General features: G+C 38.6%; 1 protein-coding gene across 2 annotated transcripts in view; it reads right to left on the bottom strand.

Moving 5' to 3' along the window:
• The window catches only part of LOC117304954 (cyclin-dependent kinase 17-like), a 73,090-nt gene that overhangs the window by 41,378 nt on the left and 12,007 nt on the right, over positions 1-19,705 (bottom strand). For both annotated transcript variants that reach the window (XM_033789613.1, XM_033789621.1), the window contains exon 2: positions 905-1,294. In XM_033789613.1, coding sequence (XP_033645504.1) covers positions 905-1,025 — 121 coding nt within the window. In that variant the 5' untranslated portion in view covers positions 1,026-1,294. The remainder of the gene's footprint in view (positions 1-904; positions 1,295-19,705) is intronic.

Raw genomic sequence — 19,705 nt, 5'->3', positions numbered from 1 at the left:
ATCGCAAAGCAATGTGGAAGTATAATTCATACCACATTGCAAAAATAGTTTCATAGTGCCACTTCCCTCTAATAACATCCTGTACAAATTATAGACCTTCGGTTTATGGAATGAAAATCCGTACTTTCATATCAATCAATCAGTCAATAACTTTGTGACCAGAGTGAATTGAATGGGGAAGTAACATTTTGTGAATTTCTGAATGTAAGCATGTTTATTATGCTTCCAACAACTTTATGAGGGTGAATTTAATTATCTTTCCCACCCGAGGACTGTTGCCAGCCTTTGTTTTTTCTACAGATATTTTCATGGTAAATGTGTCACCAGTGTGTCCGACCTGGTTCCTCCTATCAGAGTGTTTTAGCGTGAAATCAGGCTTTCTGGTTTTTTTTTCACACCCGTATCAGGCCTAGGATTTCATCTTTAAAAGGGCAGGGGCATTTTCATTTTGCAAAGGGCACTTCCATTTGGAAATTTTGTTTAAGTCAACAGGAAACTTTTGAAGAAGCACCAAGGCCAAGACCAGGGGCAACTGAGGTCATGGCCCCTGTGGCCTGCGTGTAATTCTAGGGAGTCTTTACAAGGAGTCTTTCAACCAGCTTTGTTCTACGTACTGCATCTCTTTTGAACTCCTTGCCTGGTGCGTGTTTCCCTCCATCCTACAATCCAGATTGTTCAAGGAGGCACATCAGTTTCAACCTTCAGCTCCCCAGACTTAATTTCATCTTAAAAATGCTCTTCTCATAACCCCTTACCAAGAAAGGCTGTTATGCATTGTTTGGGGCAATCTTGCAGACATACAGATTGTAAATAATTGACAATCATTTTGCAGAACAAGAAATGTAACATGCAGTCTGGGAAAGTGAGAATGGGGGTGGGGGGGTTGACAAAATAAACGACAAACCTTCTCTTGCCCCGTTGCCATTTTCTTCTATACTCATACTTTCTGTGAGTTCTGAAAGCGAGTCCTCAATCACCGAGTTCGTCCGAAAAGTACTCGACAGTCTCCTCTTTAATCGCTTCATGTTTGACAGGGGTCCAACAGCTAGACAGAATCTAGCTTTTGTTTAAATGTTGTTTAGTCTGGTGACTGCTTAAATTTCCCAACCCCAGGGACGAGAGCTTCAGTGTTTGTTTGTTGCCGTGGTCCCCCCCCCCACTTGGGAAATGAAGACTCTAGAGTGGGACAGCAGCTTTGATGACTTGTTCCGTCTTCAGTTCTTCGCGTCAAATCGCGGCCTCATCAGTCTCTCTAGAGCCTGACACTGCACCAACCAATGACGTATTAGCAAATCTGAAACAAGGAAACAGAAAAAAGACTTGAGTAAACATCAGGAGCGATTGCATGTGATTATAAACGGGTTTCGGGTGGTAGTAGAAAGTGGCATGACTTTTGGAGGAAGATCCTTTGATTGTGTGCCAAGGGAAGCTAAAAACAAACACCTTGGGGCTGAGAGGCCCTCGAGGCCGGAGGTGATGATATGGGAATTCTAAACAAGGGAATTAAGACATCTTCAAATATAATCCAAGATGTGATCACCTCCCCCAAGCGCTGAAGTCTAGAAATCGAGGGAATTAGTAGACGAGCCAACCAAAAATCTGCAAATGGAAAGATGACGTACATCCCATCAACATTTATATTTTTGCTCAACTATGGGTTATTAGCTACAATGTTTAATTCTGGATAACTTTCATAAACCCGACATTTGACTAGCCTGAACAAGTTACAATTAAAACAATCCAGAATTAAACATTGCTGCTTATGATAAATGTTTATGAGATGTACGCTATCTGTATCATTTGCCTGATGCACATGTACAATTCCCTAGTATGGCGTGTCACGGCCAGGTCAAGCCCACTGAACTCAAGCTCTGGTGTTTCTAGTTAGCAGGGTGTGGGTTTGAGTCCAGGCCATGACAATTGTGTCCTTAGGCAAGAAACTTAACCATCATTGCTTCCTTCAGATGAGCATAAAGCCGTAGATCTTATGCAATGTGCAATGCACATAAAAAGAACCCAGTTACACTTATCGCTAAGAGAAGGGGGTTTGCCCGGTGTTTCTAGCAGTGGCTGCTGAATGCGCCGCATCTTTGTAAACCTATACAAGGTGCTACATAAGCGGGGCTCATCAATCAAAATTTGAGTGTTTTATTGGTAGATATTTGCGCCGTATTACTATTGTCTGAAGAGGTCTTTGATATTAATTGGTCTCGGCTGACCAGTGAACTCTTGAAAATAGTCTCGCTGCTCTCTTAACCCTCTGTACTTTGTCATACCATTCTGAAGTGTTTATCTTCTAATTCTATTATTAGCTATTTTGTTGTTGGTTTTTGTTAAAATGTAGTTCCTTGTCAAGATGTTTCCAATGTTTGTTCTTGTGAGTCATGTTTGTTCTTTTTATCATGGAGTGAATACCTAGAAACATTAAAGTTGTTTTCTAAACAATAAATGTGTCTCTCCTTTTAACAGGCCTGTGAGCGGGTCATGAAAAAAAAAGCGGAAAATTGTTGTCCGGATTTTGGGCCAGCACTACGAACGTAATAAAAGGCTTTAATTAAAAAGTGAATGAAAAACAATGTGTTGTACATCATCATTTTCAAGATATTTTTGTAGCATTCCTTTATAAATAAATCCACAAGCGCGATGAGTCCTTGTCGTTGACTGCCATTTATTTTACTTGTCGCAAAAAAATACACACCGTACACAACGTACGACGCGTGGGGGAAAACCATGTGTGCCTAATCTTGTCTCAAGGTGTTGCCTTTTTAGTAAAGCGCCCTCTATTGGTGCAATGGAACAATGACATTGAAGTACATGTAAAATAGACATCGTGCTAAACAAAAAAATAACAACAACGGCTCCAATGAAAGACCAACACGGAGCATTGTACTGGGTCTAGCCCCCCGACTCACATGTCAAAATCAAATCGCAATTAAAGTGCTTCCCGATTCCCGAAAAAAGCGGAACCAAAGAAAAATGCGGACTGGGAAAATTAAAAAGAGCGGAAATCCGCTTTAAAGCGGAGATTTCACAGGCCTATTTTAATCTTGATCTCTAATCACACCACATTTTCAGAGCAACATGTTATTGCTAACATGGTGTTTAGTTTCCAGTCAGTTTACAAACAGGGCTGGTGCCAGCAGAACTTTTACTGGGAAAAAAAAACTATTTAAAGGGTCTATGTACTTTTTGAAGGAAAACAAAACACAATGTCTACAGATTTACACCAAACTTATACAGTTTGAATATAATGATAGAAGAAAGCTTTACTTCCTGAGGTGCTGTAGTTTTTGAGAAATGAGTCAAAACAATGTCATGAAAATAATTTTTGTCTCCATGATCATGAGACGAAAATTGTTTTAGCATGTAAAACGTTCTTTCATGAAACATTTCTCAGATGCATTTCCAATTTCAGATTATTCTTCCTGCATAGTAGATATAACCGCTCCGTTTCGGAGATATCTCAAAATCGCTACCACCTTTTGAAATGAAATTTTCACAACAGTTTTACTGTATCTAAGCAAAACAATAAAACAGATCCAAAAAGCAAAGATATACGTACAATGTACTTTGCCTTTAAAAAGATTGTAACCTCTGATAATTATGCAAACAGTTTGTGTTTGTGTAGCGTTCATTTATGTTTTATCAGTGTCTTATCTAAACATCTGTTTATCATATTATAACATTTTGAATGCTTGAGTGGGAAAGGCTGCCAGTGCACTACACCTGTGTGAATGATTGGGGCTACAACTGGGACATTCAATTCAAGGTCATTTTATACAAGGGGACTAAAGTCATGAAACATCAGTCCTTCGTTTTACCAACTCTTTGAATGCAGGCCTAAAAATAACCAACGGCAACCCCCACACACACACGCACACACACAGTACAAACAACAATTGCATTGCCATGGTGCCCCGTGCTATAATTGCTGTGGTGCCCTTTGCCAAGTTCCTATGATACAAACCAAAAACATTTTCCTTTTAAAAGAAGTGTCCCTTATCACACTGATTGGCAAGGCCGGCTGAATGTTAGCAATACACTCAACCATGTTACAGGGCTTAACCATACTCTCTGCAAATTTTCAATTGAATAAATTACCTTCCATGATTGGCTGCTATGTTTAAATATTTCGTGTAACACTGTTACCAACAGTAGCTATCCTGGTTTTGATCTGCATTTATGGCTTTCCATAATTTTCCCAACCTCGGTTGGCAAAATTTGGGCTGTGTATAGAGATATACATGTATATAAGAACTAGAGGGTGCACTGACCTATAGTTACGCGGCCCAGCATGTGGCCATTTTGTAAGTTGAAAAAAAAAACATCGCATAGCGTTTATTTATCGCACACTGACATAGTTCATATTCAACGCACGTACATACAACGTTCATCTTACAAAATGGCGCGTGTGTCTCCTTGCGGTCATGTCACATTTGCGCAGTAAATAGTTTTTCTAGATACAAGCGCTTTAAAAGATTTATTGATATTTATTTTTGTGCTTGTTCTGTATTATTATATGGCTGTGATGCGGTAAAAGAAAGGTCTATTGTGTAAAAATAAAACACAGCAATAAATTGAGGATGTGGTCTGAATAGAGATCCCACAACAACAAGACAACAGGAAATACATCAGAAGTCCTTCCAGGGGAATGTTTTGGTGTATGAACAAAGGCCATTTTAAGTTGTTGATTGTAAAATTAAAGGCATGGACACTATTGGTAATTACTCATTTATAATTATTAGCATATAATCTTAACTGGTAACGAGAATTGGGGAGCTGTTGATAGTATAAAACATTGTGAGAAACAGCTCTCTCTGAAAGCACACAACTTCGTGTGACAAGGGAGTTTTTTCTTTCATTATTATCTCGCAACTTCGATGACCGATTAAGCTCAAATTTTAACAGGTTTAATATCCAGTGTCTTTAAATTGAACACAAGCTGACCTGGGCCCAGTTTCTTTAAAACAGAAAAGCACAAAATATGCTAAGCATGACAAAAAAATCCAGCGTACTAGAAACACATATCCGGCCAAAACACCATACAATGTAGGCCTATATTGTTTGTGACAAAATAGCAAGAGGGCCTACATGTTTGATATAAACAAATGCAGTCATGAAGTTACACAAAAACCACATAACTTCAAGGAATATTCAAGGAATCATTAAGCCCTATCTTGTACTATTGAACGACCTTTCAAATCATATTCATTTGAAAACAACGCTTATTATAGCCCCAAAAAAGAGCCCAATCCAAAGGCAAAGTGCCCCCTTTGAAGCAAATCTATGAAATTGGGCACTGGGCAGCACAGACAACATGTACTTGTACACATGGGACTCTGCCTCCTTCCTCACATCTTAAAGACACTGGACACTATTGGTATTTGTCAAAGACCAGTCTTCTCACTTTGTGTATCTTAACATAATGCATAAAATGCCTGAGAAAATTTGAGCTCAATCGGTCATCGAAATTGCGAGTAATAATGAAAGAAAAAACTACCTTGTCACACGAAGTTGTGTGCTTTCAGATGCTTGATTTCAAGACCTCAAATTCTAAATATGAGGTCTTGAAATCAAATTTGTGGAAAATTACTTCTTTCTCGAAAACGACGTTACTTCAGAGGGAGCCGTTTCTCGCAATGTTATACTATCAACAGCTCCCCATTACACCTTACCAAGTAAGGATTTATGCTAATAATTATTTTGAGTAATTACCAATAGTGTCCAGTGTCTTTAAGGAAGAGAATCTAAACACTACATTGTATCTCCTAGCATTGCCTATGTAGGACTAGTCCTAAGTTAGGAAGGGTTTGTGACATCAACCCCTGTCTTGATACTCCAAGACGATTAATGGCTCTGTACATCACTGTGGCGGCAAATGATCCCAGCATGTCTGTGATACCATAGAGAATAAAAAGCTGAAATACTTCACGGTCGCTAGACACAACACCACAGATAAAGATCTTCAATTCAAAACCGCATCTCCGCCACACCACAAACGAAAAAGAAAAGTGTAAACAAATGCTTCAATACGATACGACCCATTAGACATGATCAATCTTAAATTCCCAAAATATCGAATCCATTGCAGCCGCTTGGCATTCCCGGTGCATTCCAGTGCTTTAGCAATCCGCGTCAAGCGGATGTAAGACTGCTGACATGCCATGCATGCACCTTAAGCTATAGCTATACACCTGTAGGTGAACATAACGCAACAACAGAAAAACCAATCAACGCTGGACTGCTCTCAATCATAATCTAATTAGCATTCCGTTTTGACCTTTAACATTCAAGATTAAAGGTACTGAACACTATTGGTAACTACTCAAAATAATAGGTAGCATACCAGGGTTACTTGGTAACAAACAATGGAGAGCTGTTGATAGTATAAAACATTGTGAGAAATGGCTTCCTCTCAAGTAACGTAGTTTTTGAAGAGGTAATTTCTCATCTGAAAGCACACACATATTGTGCAACAAGAGTGTTTTTTCTTTCATTATTTTCTTGCAACTTCAATGAACAATGAGTTCAAACTTTCACAGGTTTGTTATTGTATTCATATTTTGGGACACACCAAGTGAGAAGACTGGTCTTCGACAATTACCAAAGGTGTCCAGTGCCTCTAAGACACATACGATAGACTGATAAACCTCGGCGCATGCAGCCTAAACACACATCTGCTTGACGTGCGTGACCACAATCAACTGATCACATTGTGAACTCGTAACAAACTGCAATTTTTTTTAATTTTTTTTTTACAGAAACACAGGATTTCGTTTTAACTTTCATCTTCTATTCGAATCCTTTATATTTTATAGAAACTGAAAACCACTGTGCTCGAAACACCTCCAGGTCCTTGTTCAAGAGTCTCGTCTTTCAAGTAACCTTCCCCAAATTGATTTCAGGCACTCCTAATCCAAGACTGAAATGTACATAAACCTCAGGCTAGGCTAAGACCTAAGAGTAGAAGAACCCCACCCCCCCCCCCAGCCACTCTCATAGGAGCACTGCATCGTAGCTGTTCCAGGCATGTATGCTGTGTTTTTTAAAGGGAAAGGGTACCAAGGCATTTCCTCCTTGGTAAATGGCACTCTGTAAGGGCAATTGCCTCCATGCCCCCTGGTCAACGCCTCGGTGCCCTTGAAATGCTCCAGTAGGAACTTTCCTTATGGTGCCCTTTACCAAGGAGAAGAAGCTTTGGTGCCCTTGCCCTTTCAAAAACGAAGCACACATGTCTTGGAAATTATAATTCAGACACCAGAAAACAGGGGGAACATTTTACACACCGTTTCAGACAGGCGCTCCATAAAACCAAATAGATGTGATAAGTTTTGTCGGCTTTTGATTTCAACTCAATCAACAAAGCAAAACCTTCTCATCAACATCATCAACTTGTGATTTCAATGCACAATGAGTCGTTAACAATCCAGGTTTTAACCTGGCTGCTATGGTTTAACAAACAATACAAACAATTTACAGGTAATTTCCGAAGGAGTGTCCCTGTGGAATTATAACAACAAGAAGTGAAATTGGAAAGAGCTGATGCATGAACATCTGTTTTTTTTTTTTACAAAGCTACAAACCTGTCATCAACATCACAAAGGTTACTTTCAATAATAGCAAACAGGGAACATTTCTAGAATGAGTGGGATGAGCAGTTTTGTACAGTACGGCCAAATTTTTAAAAGCATGTTAAGTGTCACCGACCGCTTCCTTTTTAGAGACAACCTCCCTTTTTGTTTTGTTTTTGCCAAAGAATATTGAAAACACCCTTGGCCTGAAGTCTTTTATATATTTTTTAGTAAGAAATTGCCTCTTTCTTAAAAGCTACAATACTTCAGAGGGAGCAGTTTCTCACAATGTTTTATACTATCGACAGCTATACATTAATTAACCATTCTTATATAGCGCATAACACATAGAAATCAAACATGTCCCTAAGCGCTCTTGAGAAAAACACAACAGAATACAAAGACAAGATGTACTGGGTAACAAACAAAATGGATGAATTAAATGTTAAATAAGTGCGTCTTTAAAGCAATCTTAAACCTAATAATGGAATCAATGTCAGGGGTTGCCCTTAACTTTTTTTCAACTGGCCAGCAGGACCAGTTGGCTTGATTTTTCACTGGTCCGCCAGGTTTTTGACTGGTCCGTCAATTTTTATATACATTTTTTTAACTAATAGTATACTGTTGTATACCAACTGCTCGATTTCCGTAAGGGGGCTCACTAATTTGAGAGTATTGTTTCTTTAAAAATGTAATAATAATGTTATTAAAATTAATTTAAAAACAGGTCAAATTATTTGTCAGAGCAAATTGAAAAATTTAATATGATCTTTATTTAGGTAGTTTTTTTAGTCCACGGTTTATTGTAAGCCCTAAACATCGAAGTATTCCTAAGTAAGAAGAACTTTGTTATGAAAAAAAATTAGTGTTTTACTTTTACAAAACAAAACACTTTAAAACCGACTGTTAAAATATAATTAACTTTTTATATATTGCCTTCAAATCTACGGTGGGGATGGTTACGTGCGATCGCTCAAGTTATTTTATCATGTATAAACATTGCCTATTATTGTAGTTTTAATAAGTATTCATGAACATTATACATCATACCGATAACCGAAGTTCCCAAAATCTTCCCACTTTCGTCCAGAAAAACCCCCAACAAAAAGTAGACATCAAAATAGTTGCAACATCCATGAAGAAGCATATGAGTTTTACGGTATTTTTTTCAACTATGTGTATGGAATGGTCGGTGCCGGCGTCTGTTTTGTGAACAAAGTTTTCATTTAAAAAACGTTTTTAAAAGCAGCAAAAACAACTGCGCCTTTGTTTTAACCATGGAGGTATTGCATTCTAGAACCCAAGTCTTTCTTGAAATCAACCCACAAAAAACCCCAAACAACCGCGCATTATATTTGACCAATAAAACCATGGAGCAAAACTAGATCACCCACCAATCGCCTGCAAAAAAAGCAAGCCCCAAATAACAAAAAAAAATTGCAAAATCAGGACGAAAGAACCTTACTAAACACAATTAAATACTCCTTTTTGCTCATCCAGAGTATCATAACTTGGTATTTTTTGTTGAATGATGCCTCACCGTCTCGCTCGTTTTTCGTAAACACGCTAGACTCTTATTCCCACCAGAAAATCTGCTCCGTTGACGACCATGCTGCTGACAATGTGTTTTGCTTTATGGTCTTTTGTCAAGGCGATTGAAGCTAATTTTGTAAGCTATCGCGTACTTTCACCAATAGAGGGCGTCTATTCTCACGCTATCGAATATTCTGAAACGCCCTCTAGCCTTCAATGTTTCTTACACTTTTTGCCACACGTGAACTAATACGAAGACTACAAGCCTTTGCGTTGCATGATGGGATTTTGCGCTGTGTGTGTACATTAAATGTGTATGCGTGATCGTCGGAAGTTTGCCAGCGTTCAGCGGCACTTTGAGGGATTTTTTTACGTTTTATCCCAACCTTGAGTGAATGTTTTTACGTTTTATTCGAGCCTAAAAATAGTTTTAAAATAGTCATAGTTCTGTAGTACCTGCCGATATTTTTGACTGGTCAGCCGGACCAGTTGGCAAGGTGTTTCAGCTGGTCCGCCGCAATTTCTACTGGCATTTGGCCAGCGGACCCGCGTTAAGGTCGAACGCTGAATGTTTTTTATGTGTTCCGGGAGATTGTTCCATAAGGTTGAGGCAGTGTGAATGAAGCTGCGTTCACCATATGATTTGGTCATCACTGGTGGAATAACAAACAACTTTTTCTTATTAGAACGAAGATTTCTAGAAGGTTTTGTACATGGCTCGTTGTCAAGTAAGTATTTTATGCCAACAATTACTTTGAACAATTAAAAATAGTGTTGTGTGCCTTTAGTCATTTAGAGAAATGAGTAAAACAAAGTCACAAAAATGTGTTTTTGTGACTTGTTTTAATACTCATTTCTCAAAAACTACAGCACCTCAGCAAGTCATATTTTAAGGGAAGCCTTCTACCACCATTATTTTCAAACTGTGTGAGTTTGATGCAAGTCTGTGGACTTTGGTTTACGGTCCTACAAAAAGTACCCAGACCCTTTAACACAAATTACTTGAGAGCTGTACTGTAGGACGTCACATTAAAGGAACACATTGCCTTGGATCAAACGAGTTGGTCTACAAAAAGCGTTTGTAACCGTTTGTTGTAAAATGCATATGGTTGGAAAGATGTAGTAAAAGTAGAATACAATGATCCACACAAATGTGCCTCAAAAATTTGACTCCCATAAATGGCCGACCGTGTTAATCGAACGAAGTAAAAGGGAAACCGTGCAATTTCGATGCATGTTTGTGTGGATCATTGTATTCTACTTTTACAACATCTTTCAACCCATATGCATTTTCAAAGACCAACTCGACCGATCCAAGGCAATGTATTTTTTTTAAGCTTACACTTCACTTCACATTCTCTGTCTCCAGGCCCTTACATACACCTGGCCTGACAAGATTTTTCTAAATTACTGCAGGATGTTTTCCCCCAACCAAGTTTCATTACTGCATCAAATTAGTATACTACTACGAGACTTAAACCACAGGCAGCTCAGGTGTGGTTTGAACCATTGAACTCCAAGTTTAACAGCATGGGAACATTTATAGGAGGTCTAAAATTTAATTGTCAAATTGGGATTCAGGAAAAAACTGCCTACTTTGTGGCTCCAGGAAACGATTTTGTCCAACCGTTTTGCATAGCAAAACGTTTCGACTGAAATTATTTTGTGCACACTGAATGCCAATGTTGGGTGCGTTCGATTAGCTTCCCTCCGGGTCGACCCCGGTACGTTTGAATAGCTTTGACATCATTCCAGGGACTCAACTGGGTCAGCCCCCAGTCCTGCTTGACCGGGTCACTTGAGGCTGGCCCAAGGTGCATGAAGTCACCACAAGAGGGCGAATGGGATCATTTGATTAGCTCTTGTCAGAGGCTTTACAAAATTGAGCAATGTTTGTTTACTTTTTTTCCCACAGCTGCATAAAACACAACATGGTCGAGAAAAAGGAAAAAACGGAGGGGAAAAAAAAAAAAAAATGGAACTGCATCACACCGAAAGTGGACATTTCAATCACAGACACTAAATGCAATTATTTCTCAACTACGTGTTCTTGAACAGTGAGTGGACACAGGGAAGCTAATCTAACACACCCACAGAATAGCAAATCCTTATTGTTTAGTAGCAACTGATACAATTTGTGTAGCAGTTTGCTCTGGTGTACAAGGGAAATTGTTTGCAAGGAAAATCGCTTGACTAAAATGAGTTGAAAATGCAAAATCTTTATACTGGTGAATTCAGGGCCCGAATCTAACGCTGGGCTGCAGTACCAAGGGCAGCGTTTTCAGCATTGGGCCAGTAAATTTATGAATGGATAAGTCCGTCTGTCGTCTTGTGTGATTGAATTAATACCAATAAATAAAAATGATGTAAAACAAAATTTGAGTCAGATAAATATCTTTTAATTCTGTTGAGTATTTATGATGAGATAAGTTGTACCCATATATTATAAAACAGTTGAAGTTGTGACAATGTGAAGATAGATTTTTTTTGTCATTGCTTCTATTCTGGTTGTGTGAAAAAAAGAATATCTGGTCCGCCCTGCAGTCTTTTTTACTTTCCCCTAAAACCGAGCCCTTTAGATGTTTGTTTTAAAAGTGAAATTTCATCGCTCTCTGGTTTGTTGTGTTGATTTTGTTGAACTATAATGCTGAAAAATATTAGATGCCTATGGGAGAATTTCAAGGGCACCAAGACAATGAACAGGGGCATGGAGGCAATCACCTTCATTGCCTCGATGAAGTATCAGAACTGAGATGTACATAAATGTTTGTCTGGATTGTTCCTTTTTTCTTTTCTTTTGTACGAAATATTTAGTCCGATGTGACAAAACTGGAAAAAAAACAACTTTTTAGTTTTATGCTTTTAAATGCTACTTCCTTATTTCACTTTCAAATGAACCATTTTTAGGAGAGCTTATTTGTACTTGTAGTTGAACAAATACAGTCTGTCCATCATGACATAGCACACTAACATGACATCAGCTACGTGTCAAATGAGATCTGGGACTACTTTCAACTATATAAATCTTTCCTTTGACACCAAGGAATTTGTTCAGAGGCCAAGACCAAACATAAAGCGAGTTCATTATTTCAGTTTACCCCAAACGAGTGGTCTAGCCCCTCCCCTGTCTAATTAAACAGATTGTTAATTACATTTGAAGAATAAGTAAACACTTTGTGTTGACCAAGCAGTTCTACCAATCTTAGTAATGGGAAATGGACATTGCAATTGAAATGCTCCGTAGCATTGGCGACTTGAGTTTAATACTTTTCCTTGACCTACATAACGCTACCTATGACCAAGGGTCGATTCCACAAAGAGCTACATGTACGAAAACAAAACGCCTGTAACGTAGGATTCACCAACATATTCACTGGAAGAATTTTCTCTGCTTCCGACCAACACACATTTTCAAAATTGTTAAATTAAACTTGCAATTTCCATTCAATGGTTCTCAAAATCTGAATCTTTGAACTTTTGCCTAATACCCCGTTCACACATAACCACTGCTTCAACTCTGATGGAAAAGTTGCCGAGTGCTAGCCAATCGTTGGCCAACGTGGGGGGGGATCTCCATGGGCGTGGTTTGGTCGGGGTGGGATCTCCTAGCTCGGGATACTGCTTTCTCTCCCACGCTTATTCTGAACATGTTCAATATAAACGTGGCTGGGTCTGGCCAATAATAAGCGGGTCAAAGCCGTAGTGGGAATGCCATTATCGTACAAGCAGCATGGCAGCATCGTGGTGAGATCTCTGTGGTCGTAATAAAAACGCAGCGTCGGCAATCATTCGAAGTAGAAAACCGCTTGGTCGACATTGGCCTTGGTGTAATGGTCAGTAATCGTAGTGGCAGCAAGTCAAAAACACTTTTCATGTAAAAGCAGTTAAGTTGTGCGGAGTCTTCAATTTGCCAAATTGCTGGATTTTGACAGCGATCATACCCCGACTTGATAATTTAATTTTAATTGTTGTGGGCAGAAGGGACAAAAAAAGCTACAATCCCGGCCAAAATGCTTGCACCACCCTTTCGCAAGATGACTATAAACATTCTCTCGCCGCTCCCCCCTGCTCAATGTTGATGGCAGCGCAGACCGCAATGAGAGCCAACATTGAAGGGGCAAGACGGCAGTGGTGCGGGGGACCAGCAAGATATTGCCTGGATTGTAGCATTGAAGTCAAATGTTGCTAATGAAAGCGCAGACCGCAATGAGAGCCAACATTGAAGGGGCGAGGGGGCAGTGGTGTGGGGGACCAGCAAGATATTGCCTGGATTGTAGCATTGAAGTCAAATGTTGCTAATGAAAGCGCAGACCGCAATGAGAGCCAACATTGAAGGGGCGAGGGGGCAGTGGTGTGGGGGACCAGCAAGATATTGCCTGGATTGTAGCATTGAAGTCAAATGTTGCTAATGAAAGAGAGACCGCTGGTTTTGATAGTAGAGTTTGAAACTTTGCAAAATTTAATTTCATCTACGGAGGTTGCAGGTGTTAGCCGACACCGTGGCACTTTCAGAGAGTTTCAACTCTCAATGCTTCAAGCACAAACACATGCATTGACAATGTAATTGATTATACATACGTTTAAGGCACGATGGTTATTACTCAAAATAACGAGCAATGGAAAACTGTTAGAGAGTAAACAAAAACAGGTAATCAAAAACAGGTAATCTCTACCTCAAATATTTGAATCTGAAAAGACTTCAGGCCTGAAGTCTTTTTTAGGCATCTGAAAGCACACAGATTTGTGCAAAAAGGGTGTTTATTCTTTCATTGTTCTCTTGCAACTTCGATGACCAATTGAGTCAACATTTTTGCAGATTTGTTTTTTAATGCATGTATGTTGGGATAAACTCGGTGAGAAGACTGGTCTTTGACAATAACTAAACTTGTCCAGTGCCTTTAAGCTGAAATGAGATGATTTTGTTTCCTCGAACGGTCTGCATGAAGTACTTTCATTATATTTCTTTTTAGCTGTTTTAACTGACAACATTACATGAAACCCCCTGCGGCGTCCTCAGCCCACGGACGTCATGTTTTTTCGGAGGGCGATCGCTAATTTAATTATTTTGCTCGAGTACATATCTTGAGATACGGCTTTGACTGAAGAGAAATGTTCCTTCCATATCAGGAAGAGGTCCCCCAGGTACAAACTGACAGGATATCATTTTATTACTCAGTCAAATCCACATACTTTTTTCTTTTGTGGCTTATTATCTGACATTATTCGAAAGCAGAAGCTCAGACGGGTTTGCTTTTGGTTAAGGTTCATTTCGGAAGAAAACAAATTGAAAGCGCTGCTTTTGTTGGGCTTCTGCCCGGAAGGTTACCTTGGCGACCAACAAAGGAGGAGCTGTTTATCAATGCATATAATCTTGAGAAGTGCAGGTACCAGCCCAGAGGGAGATCATGTGACTGATTAGCTTTGATCGTTATGAATTTCACTTTACATGTAAATCTGTATACAATCCGCATGGATTAACTATAAGTATGCACTGTAATAAATTAACTTCTTGGTTTTTTTATATGATGCACTATTGATATGATTTTAGTGCATCAATTTATAATTTTTATCAAATTTAAAAAGGCCTCGTACTGGCAACAAATATCATTTGTTTTGGGGGTTTTTCTGAAGAAATGTTTGTTAAGTTCATCATTACTGAATTTTTGTTTTAATGAGAAACAAAAACAACTAAGCTTTATTTAAACGCTATAGCATGCGTTTTAATGTAAAAAGTCAAATTTATGTTGTGTCAAAATGAGCACTATGCACATAAGCCCATACTGTACATAAACATTGTTAGTCTTACAATGCTCCAACTGTGAGGACCGTGCGATCTTTATTATACAATCAGTCCAACGCATAGTAGAACAATGAGATAATATGCTAATTGTATGTACACAACCTGCATTTGTGAACCGTGAACCGTGAACATGTTGTGTTGCTGTTGTGTTTAGACATGATGGAAAACACATTAATTGTTTCTTTCCCCTGCAAGCTCTCCAGACATAATACATACTGCCGGCCTACATAAACTAATTAACAAGCCTCAAGCCCAGTATGGACAGGTATACATGTATACGTACATGTACACAAAAATGTGCCACGTTTGTTCATGTGTGCGCTCAGAAGTAACATTTAGGCCTTTTCTAAACTTACACTACAATATAGTATCATGAAAGACTCAAAATTGATGGCGCTTTCAATTTTTCATATTGTGATTCCAGTGTAGACACTACTCTACAATGCACATGAAGCTAGTCAAACACTTTAATTGTAAAATTCAGGGCTGGAATTTTATCTTTCATTTTACAAAGAGAGCTTCCATTTGTAAGTCTTACAGTCTATGGGAAACATTTGAAGGGGCACTAAGGCTACATTCAGGGCAATGGAGGCAACAATGCCTCCATGGCCCCAGCTTAATTTCAGATCTGTGCTTGTTTTCCCCCATACAAAATAAAATGTGGAAACAAAAGGTCTCCATGGGGGAATTTCGAAAAGGGACAAAGGAACAAACAATTAAAGGGAAGGTACACCTTTGGTAAGTGTCAAAGACCAGTCTTCCCACTTGGTGTATCCCAACATATGCACAAAATAACAAACTTGTGGAAATTTGAGCTAAATTGGTCATCGAAGATTGACCCAATTTCATGGCTCTGCTATCATTAAGCAAAGTATCTGCGTATATGGAAGCAGATCTGTGCTTACGGCAAGCATATTTCACTAGTTTAGCGGGGAACTTTGGCTAGTGCGCAGATGTACTCCTCGAAGCTAGACTTTCTACGCTTACACTCTGCAAGCACAGAATTCAGCGGTAAGCAGAGCCATGGAATCGGGCCCAGAAGTCTTCCACACTTGCACACAAAGCACAAATTCTTTTCATGTCCTTGTACTACACTCTAAATTTGGTACACGTATAAAAGGCCAGGCTCACTACTGCTGGGTAAATTTAGCTTTCCTGTTGCTGTTCTCAACATGCATTAGCTTTGAGAGGCATTGACAATGGTCATGGTATCACATTACAACCTACTCCAGTGTGTAGTGGAGGGAATAACAAAATACAATCTCTGTAACTGTATACTGTGCAGCACTTAAACCCCCATACTTTCCCTTCTAACCAAGAGATTACATCATTGTGTGCAATATTTCATTTTAACACTTGAGACTCTGACAAAATTTCAGAACTGCCGGTTGAAGAAGAAAAAAAATCATGTAACAGTTGAATTTTGTTTTTTTTTTACAATAAATGCTTATATTGAACTTATTGAAATTTGAAAATAGAAGGGAATGAACTATTTTTTTTTTTTTTTAAATGGTATCAGAAAAAAAATTGACAGTAAATGCTCATGAAGTTTTGAAAATTTAAAAACAAACAGAACGCCCTAATAAAAAAAAACTATGGATTGGATTTAAAGTTATGTGTTATTTTTGTAATCAAATATTTTATTTATAGATTGGTTTCCAGTTGAATGAAATAAATTAGTTCCTCCAAAGAGATACAGTTTCCAAACAAACAAAAGTTGTTTTGTTAATTGTAAAAAATATTGCCCTAACAGTTTTACAGGGCTCGAATTTAACACTGGACCACTGGCCTGAGGCCAGTGATTTTAGCCTAGGGCCAGTGAACTTAGGAGTGGACACTATTTACAGTAATTACCAAAAATATTTATCAGCATTAAACCCTACTTGGTAACAAGTAATGGGGAGAGGTTAGTAGTGTAAAACATTGTGAGAAACGGCTCCCTCTGAAGTGGAGTAGTTTTTGAGAAAGAAGTAATTTTCCACGAATTTGATTTCAAGACCTCAGAGTTAGATTTTGAGGTCTCAAAATCAAGCATCTGTAGGCACACAACTTTGTTTGACAAGGCTGTTTTTTCTTTTCATTATTGTCTCGCAAATTCGACGACCGATTGTGCTCAAATTTTTGCAGGTTTTTTATTTAATGCATTTGTTGAGATACAGCAAGTGGGAAGACTGGTCTTTGACAATTGTGCCGAGTATTTGCAATAAGGTCAGTAGCGTCCAGTGTCTTTAAGTCTGGAGGCCGGTCTTGTGTTGAAAAATTTGACTCAATGGGTCATGAATTGAAGTTGCAAGAGAATAATGAAAGAAAAACACCCTTGGTGCAAAACTTTGAGTGCTTTCAAATAAATTTAATAAAAGGCCAGGCCTGTATGCTTTGTTTTTTTTTTAATGAGCAAGGGCACCAATGCATTGTCTCCTTGGTAAAGGAAACCCTATTACATTAGGAAAATTGTAAATTTCTACTTGAGCATTTCAAGGGCACCAAGGCAATGACCAAGGGTTATGGAGGCAATCGCCTTTGTATACTGACAAGTATCAGGCCTGAAAATTTTAGAGGGACCCGTTCCTCACAATACTTGATACTATCAACAGATCTTCATTGCTCATTACCAAGTAAGCTTTCATGCTAATTATTTGAAGTTAATTACAAGTGTCCAGTGCCATTAACGAGCAGCTGTGAGACGACATGAGGGTAGCACTGACTGACAAAATATGAACTTCTGAACTAAGACTTCTTGGAAAAAGTCATGTGTTACAAATGTACTCTAGCATTTCTGAGGAGTGGGGGGTCTGTCTGAGACTATGGTCTGACACAGTGCCTCCGCCATTTACTCTGTTGAGGTGGAGAGTTCTTGTCTACAACTACCTAGGGCATCATTGCTCCGCTGTGGTTTAAAGGAAAAGTATGTCGACCTTTAGGTTTTGGAACCCTATGATTGTTTTTAATCCTATATAAAATGTACAATGACAACTAAATGTGAAAATTGATAATATTCAAAGGGTGGTCCCGTTTTTTAGATATCACTAAAAATCTAGAGCGAATAATGCCCATGCAGGAAGAGCACTCCTTAAAAGGAATACACATTCTGAGAAGCGTTACCGCAGTAACGCTTCTCATAATCAATTTTTATTGTTATAAAAACTGGTATGTTTTTATACAACCTAACCACATTATTTCAAAGTGAAATGCTTCTCAACATGCTTTGTACACCATCAAATGCTGTTGTACATGTAGGCTTTTAACTAACCAATGGTTTTTATTGCCTTTATAAGTTTAAAAGTGATTACCAAATGTATACCTTCCCTTTAATCTTTAATCATAGCAGTCTTGGGGCAAGATCTTGTTGTTTATAAATTCCCCTACTGCTATGATCATTTCTATCCAACCGCAGTCATAAAGAACCTGAACCATTGAACCCTTTTGAGTGTTGTTAGGAAAGGGGGAGAGGGTGGGGTTGAACCGAACTTAGTCTTAAAGCTTGTATCAAGTTGCCAATTTCCCCTATGAAATATTTCCTTCTGAATATTATGGTAGAAAAAAAATAGTATTTTAAAAATCACATACCTGTACGCGTACATGTAGTTCCAACATTTAAAGCTAATTGGTGTGACTTCACAAAGATTTCCAATGGACATGTCCTTTGCAAAATGAATTGGCTTTGCCCTCTCAAAGATAAAATTCCATGTGGTACAGTAGGCCTCAATGTTGTACTAATGTACATGTTGTACAATGTATGTTATACACAATGTAGTGTAGGCTAAATACATGGTACGTAGGCCTACATGTTTGATCACTTTAATTTATGTGCTCTACATACATGCGTAATGCAGAGCCTTTAGTACACTGTACACGAACATGAAGGTCTTATTGTGCACTTGAGTTACATTACAGCGTATTTTTATCATATTAAATATTCACACACATGAACAACGAGGCTGATGCAGTACAGTTGGCCTTTGCAATGAACGCATGTTGGCATGGGCAAATTAATTCTCAAATATGACTCTGCTTCATTGGGTTTTTTTTTTTTTTGTTCCAAGCCAGTGACTGACAGTTTTATTACATGACTGTAATAATATTCTTAGTGTCACTGTGATTGTGCGCACATATAACAAATACCTCATAAAACGTTAAAACCACAAGAACTGTCCATTGTCCACACTTTTGGTTTTGAGGCCGAACCAAATGGTATCCTCGGGGCACTGGGATATTCTCTTTTCCTCCACTCTATAAATGAAACCCATGGAGGTCAATGAATGCATTAACCTTGACATTAGTCTACTGTCAAGTTGCCAAACATAGGGTTGTCCCTGTATGACTCAGTCAGACCATTGTTCGGTCTGTATTCATGCTAGTCTTCCTCCAGGCTATAGACTAGCAACCAAGCTGGGTGAATCACAGGGTTTTCTTTATCACTCAGTGTATTGTGTGATCTGGAATCTAAGCAACTGAGATTTCTTTATGTTATCAATGTTTAACTTTGTAGCCCTTAACACACTGTGAACTCAGTAGACCATTATCACCCGACCACCATCTTTGTCATGTTCTTTGTATCCAATTAACAGTAATGGATGCATACGTACTCAATGTCTGAAAAGGAACCAGACTTTATCTCATTCCAGCTTAGGTAGGTCTATTGTTACATTGATTTGAATGGGAAAAAATCAAGATGGCCACACCTTGATATGGTCTATGTAAGGATTTCCAATGAATGTGCCCTTTGCAAAATGAAAATGACATTGTGTGCTTTCAGATGCTTGATTTTGAGACCTCAGCTGAGGTCTCAAGATCAAATCAA

The sequence above is a fragment of the Asterias rubens genome, chromosome 2, assembly GCF_902459465.1.
Source record: "Asterias rubens chromosome 2, eAstRub1.3, whole genome shotgun sequence".
NCBI classification, from domain to species: domain Eukaryota; kingdom Metazoa; phylum Echinodermata; class Asteroidea; order Forcipulatida; family Asteriidae; genus Asterias; species Asterias rubens.
This window is presented reverse-complemented; position numbering and strand designations above follow the sequence as displayed.